Here is a 5,752-nt window from a genome sequence, read left to right on the forward strand (position 1 = left end):
ATGTGAAAAGCCTGGGGCTAAGTTCTGGATTGACTCGAAATCTTAGTGGTCCATGACGTGTTCTCAGTAATCTAGAATGGTAGTGAAGTCTCTACTAAGTGTTGTATGAGTTCTTTTGAACCAACCTGAAGCAGTTGTTGAAAGTGGTTATGTCCATGATGGAGCTAGGAGAAACACTCCCTAACGATGTAGTAAGCTGGGCACGTGATTACAACACGTTCTAGCATATGTAGGTGACATGGAGCACAAAAACAAGCCCTTCGTCAAAAAGATTTGGCCTACGATCCCTCTTGGTGCCCATGTCGGCATGGGTACACGGACCCATGGTGGAGCACAATCGTCAACCATATGTACCTATACAACCGAGGAGATTAGTTAAAAACACCTTAGCTTTTCTTAAGGTTTTCTTGCGGAAGTATTAAAGTAGCGGGAATATGCTTATTATAGCCCTTAGGGTACCTTATCTCCTTACAAAATATAGAAGGCCTATCCTACAAAATGGGAAACTTGAGGCTGTCCATGTGCGTGCATGCAACCCTACAAGGCGCCGCAAGCGTTTCCATGGATGCTCGTGTGGGCGGGTGCTACACCACGGGAATGTACGTTCCTACACCCGTTGAGGCACGGCTAATTTTGTGAGGTGAGACTCGAGAGTAGTGTACGTATCATCAGTCGACTTTCGGGAGACAGTAATTATGGCTTGCAAGCTCGCCGTTGTTAATGCGGGGCTGTTAATACTCCTGCTGGTCGCGGCCTGCGCCAGCGCCAATTGTGAAGGGGAGAACGGGAAGTGGAGTGAGCAGCTGAGGGCCTGCGACGACTTCATGCAGAGGCAGCAGCAGCACCAACAGCACCAGCAGAGAGGGACGGAGCCTAGCCAGCGCTGCTGCCCAAGCCTGCAGCGCATCTCACCGGAGGACCGCTGCCGTGCCCTCAGGGAGGCCTACGGCCGCGAACGATACGTGGAAGAAGAAACAGAAGCCGCTAGGGAGGGCCGACATCCATACGAAAAGCAGCAGGAAGAGAAGACAATGCAGACGGCCTCCCGCCTTCTTCAGAGGTGTGATCTCCCCCCTCGTGATTGCAGCCGCAGCAGGAACGCTAACGGAGGTACGTTTTAGAATATAATGATGAATGCATGTTTCTTCTATGTGACCGTTACTTTGTTTGTATGCTGGCTCCTGGACGACCTGCTGTGGTGGTGAGATGGGGATAGCTAGCTAGTATAAGAGGAGATTGTATAAAACTCATCTCGAGTGATGAAACGGTTCCTCTTGCAATAAAACTGCCTTGTCTACGTCTTGCAATCTCTCTCTCTCTCTCGCTCGTTCTCTCTCTCTCTCTCTCTCATGTGAGTATCAAAACACGAGATCACTTGCATCTAACAAGGATATAACTAAGAGCATGCATGATAACCTAGCATTGATCTTTATGCACCAACACAAGAGGATAGAATGACCAACACAAGAGGATATAATGTGTATTAGATAATCAAGGAGAGCATGAATTATGACATAGCATTCATCTTAATGCAAGACAACACAATCCATATCCATAAATACCACATAGTCATAAACATGCCAAATAGGAATGAAAACTTCAACATCAAATGCAAGTATACATCAGAGCATAGGGCCAATGCACCAAGGACACAGGATGCACGACATTGTGATGAGTCTGGCACCCCAATAGAGGTGACCTGCACCTTGGTGATTTCTAGCAGGTGCACCATGCATCTACACCCCATCCCAATGGTGCACCTACACCATCCCAATCACTAGAAAGAGAAATACCATCTCATTATAGACCACAACCTCCTCATTGTAGACACTATGAGAACACATAGGGAACGATTGAGCCATGGCAAGGCGTGATCTCAGCATGGAGGCATGAGATATCATTGCAAGTCATAATTTGAGTGGATCAACACATGAGATCACTTGCATCTATCTTGGATATCACCAAGAGATACACGAGATATCATTTCAAGGCATAATGTGAGTGGATCAATGCATGAGATCACTTGCATATACCAAGGATATCATCAAGAGCATGCATGATAACCTAGCATTAATCTTTATGCACAACACAAGAGGATAGAATGTGTATTAGATAATCATCGAGAGCATGAATTATGACCTAGACCACACAATCCATATCCATAATATACCACATAACCATAAACATGCCAAATAGGAATGGAAATTTCAACATCAATATGCATCTTACCTATACCTAATATTATCAATATGCCAAATAGGAATGGAAATTTCAACATCAATATGCATCTTACCTATACCTAATATTATCAATATGCCAAATAGGAATGGAAATTTCAACATCAATATGCATCTTACCTATACCTAATATTATCAATATGCATTTTGCATTTACATACATAAGCAAGATGCATATTGATAATGCAAAACTTTTACCATGCATGTACAAAAGAGACAATGGAGAGAATTACCCGAGAGAGTAAGAGAGACACGTAAAATTAGAAGAAGAAAAGTGATGATGGCTTCTAAGAAACACCATAGCAGCTCAGGTGGCAAAGTGTCCTCAGTAGAAACCTGATTGCCCATAGTGAAAACAACTTCTAATGTAACCAAAGCATATGGGTCAAAATACCTATATGCATGTATACATTTGCACATGGGAGCATGCATACGGCATGCACATACATAAGAAAGACATACATAAGAAAGATGCGTATTGATATACATACATACATAATCAAGCTCATGCATATTGATAAGAATCACATAGCCATAAACATGCCAAATAGGAATGGAAATTTCAACATCAATATACATCTTGCTTATACCTACTACTATCAATATGCATCTTGCATATACATACATAAGCAATATGCATATTGATAATGGCAAGGCACATGCATCCATGGCCATGAACAAAACCTCTCTGGAAAACTCTCTAGATGGAGTACAAGAAAAATAAGCTAACTAAACTAATCTAATGGTCCTCCTCCAAGCTATCCTGGCGCCTACGATCCTCCCTATCATCATCATCTCTAACATCCCTATCTCATTAGTGGTCAGAGCACGAGCACAATCTTTAATCTGCATTTTTTTAAACAATATGCTTGTTAATTTTTAGAAATATGATAATTTTTTTCAAAAAAAAATATGACTTTATTATATATAAAGTAGGGATAATTGTTGTTCTTACAAGTGCGATGAAGCAAGGTTTGCCACCCTTGCTAACGCACAGGTGTGCCAAGATGGGTGACAATACATGTCCTCATCCTTGTCCATTGCTCCACTGAGGACGTATGTGCTTCTTCTTTATCGAGCCTCCCTCCTATATTTTTTTAACAATGATAAGATTAAGTTATGAGAGTTAAAAAAAACTTTAGAAAACTTTGTATTTCAATGAGCTAAACCCCAAACTATATAGCCAATAATGATGAAAAATAGTATGCAACAAATCAACTAAAGCGTAATTGATCCCCTTGGCATAGAACAACCCATATATTTGTGTGCCCAATAGGTATATGAATATGTGCTTATTGAGAGCCTGCCAATGCTTAATCCCTAGGCTATGCATAAAATTTCTTAATAGGGAAACACCATAAGCTATGACTAGCCGGTGACATACACAAGTAGATAAGGCATATTCCCATAGCTTGATTATACATGGTAGCATGAAAGGATCACCTACATCAAAGCTACTGAGATTTATACATGTCCCAACTGGTGTGGTAATATGCTTGTAATCCTCCATGCAAAACTATTGAGATTTATACATGTCTCAACTGGTGTGGTAATATGCTTGTAATCCTCCATGTAAAACCTTTTCAAAATACTCTAAACATACTTTGATTAAGACATAACTATGCCAACATCATACTACATAAACTGTATGCCCAAATAAAAGCTTTGAAATCTTAAAAAAAATCTCATTGTTCCCTGTCAAAATCATGTCCCTACACTCATTTCTGTATGCATTTACATACTTGACCTAGTACCTTTCATCTAGATGAAATTCTGTCAATGCCTCGGAACACTATAAGATTATTCCAGAGTGTGACTACTATGTGCAAGACAACACATTGAACATTGGGCCATTAGCATGCACATTGCACACAAATGTGGTCCGATAGTAACTAAAATTTGAAAGAGTGTATATGTGGATCCTACCCTCACTCTTGCAAATTTTCATCACCATAGGACCACATTTGGTTGCAGTGTGTGTTGGAAAGGACCAATTTTCAGGGGGCTCTCTACGGCCACGATACATTGAAAATTGGGCCTTTAGCACACACATTGCAACCAAATGTGATCCTATGGTGACCAAACTTTGCAAGAGTGTATATTTGAGCCCCACCCTCACTCTTGCAAAGTTTGGTCACCATCAGACACCACATTTGGTTGCCCAATTTTTTTGTCAATGTGTTGTGGCCTTAGAGAGCACCTAAAAATTGGTCCTTTGGCATGCACATTGCAACCAAATATGGTTTTATTGGTGGCCAAACTTTGCAAGAGTGTATATGTGTGCAATATGCATTGAAAATGACCAGTTTTTAGGGGGTTCTCTAGGACCACAACACATTGAAAATTGAGCCTTTGGTATGCACATTGCAACCAAATGTGGTCTAATGATGACAAAACTTTGCAAGAGTGTATATGTGGACCCCACCCTCACTCTTGAAAAGTTTGGTCACTACCTTCAGACCACATTTTGTTGTAATGTGTGTTAGAAAGGCCCAATTTTCACGGGGCTCTCTAAGGCCATAACACATTGAAAATTGGGCCTTTGCATGCACATTGCAACCAAAACCAAAGAGAAAAAACATTAGGGGGGTGTGCATGTGTAAATATATGTGCATTATGCAGGTTTGTGTGTGTGTGTGTGTGTGTGTGTGTGTGTGTGTGTGTGTGTGTCTCTAAATTCATGTGCATTATGTAGGTGTATGCGTGTGTGTGTGTGTGAGTGTGTGTATGTGTGTGTGTATGAGTGTGTGTGTATGTGTGTGTGTGTTTGTGTGCGTGTGTGTGTGTGCGTGTGCGTGTGTGTGTGTGTGTGTGTTCATTACTAAAAAAAAGTGTGTGTGTGTGCATGTGTGTCTTAGAGAGGGAGAAATGATACCCTTCTATGTAACCAAAATGCAATGATGTATTAATATAATAGAATAATACATAGGACAAATCATGAAACTACAACATAAGGGTGCTAGCATAGCTACTCTAGGCTTAGCCACTAGACAACAGTAAAAAAACATCATATAATGTCTACAAAAATAAATGCTAATAACCTAGATACTCTGGGTTTATTCACTGTCACTATCCAATTCTAGCCAATCTAGATCATCATCTACAAAACAACCTCACTATCAAGGAGCCTTTATAACTTGTTGTGTAATAGTAGAATCTCGTTGTACAACCCCCACCCTGGGTGCATGCAATAGTACATCTATCCACACTGCCTTAAGAGCCCTCTGTGCATCTCTCTCGTGATGTCCGTAGTCTAGCCTATCTCTCTAGCGAAAGAGTGAAGTTAGCATTTACACATGTCACCCACTCCACACATGTAATCTGCTAAATTGCCATGACTCTATGTCGATATGTCTTGATAGATATGCCACTAGGTCTAGCACCACCAATGCACCCAAGTGTTGTGCACTTGCTCTCCTCTACAACAACTTATAGCTACTCAAACTCTGTCTCGCTCTATTGGATCTCCTCGAGTCCCTCAAGGAGGGTCTCGTTGCACGACTCACGAGCAATGC

At 41.2% G+C, this 5,752-nt stretch overlaps 1 protein-coding gene across 1 annotated transcript; it reads left to right on the top strand.

The window, feature by feature from the left end:
• The first annotated feature begins 656 nt into the window (after nt 1–656).
• Nucleotides 657–1,121, top strand: LOC147633714 (uncharacterized). The gene has a single exon (XM_086805578.1). It carries the CDS (start codon nt 696–698, stop codon nt 1,119–1,121), a length of 426 nt encoding a protein of 141 aa, XP_086661704.1. The 5' UTR covers nt 657–695.
• The last annotated feature ends 4,631 nt before the right edge of the window (nt 1,122–5,752 follow it).

The sequence above is a fragment of the Cibotium barometz genome, chromosome 11 (genome assembly GCF_041138505.1).
Source record: "Cibotium barometz isolate CiBa-2024 chromosome 11, ASM4113850v1, whole genome shotgun sequence".
Classification (NCBI taxonomy): Eukaryota; Viridiplantae; Streptophyta; class Polypodiopsida; order Cyatheales; family Cibotiaceae; genus Cibotium; species Cibotium barometz.

Bases quoted from the DNA above. Each gene is read 5' to 3' on its own strand.
- LOC147633714 (XM_086805578.1), top strand. From the start codon at position 696: ATGGCTTGCAAGCTCGCCGTTGTTAATGCGGGGCTGTTAATACTCCTG.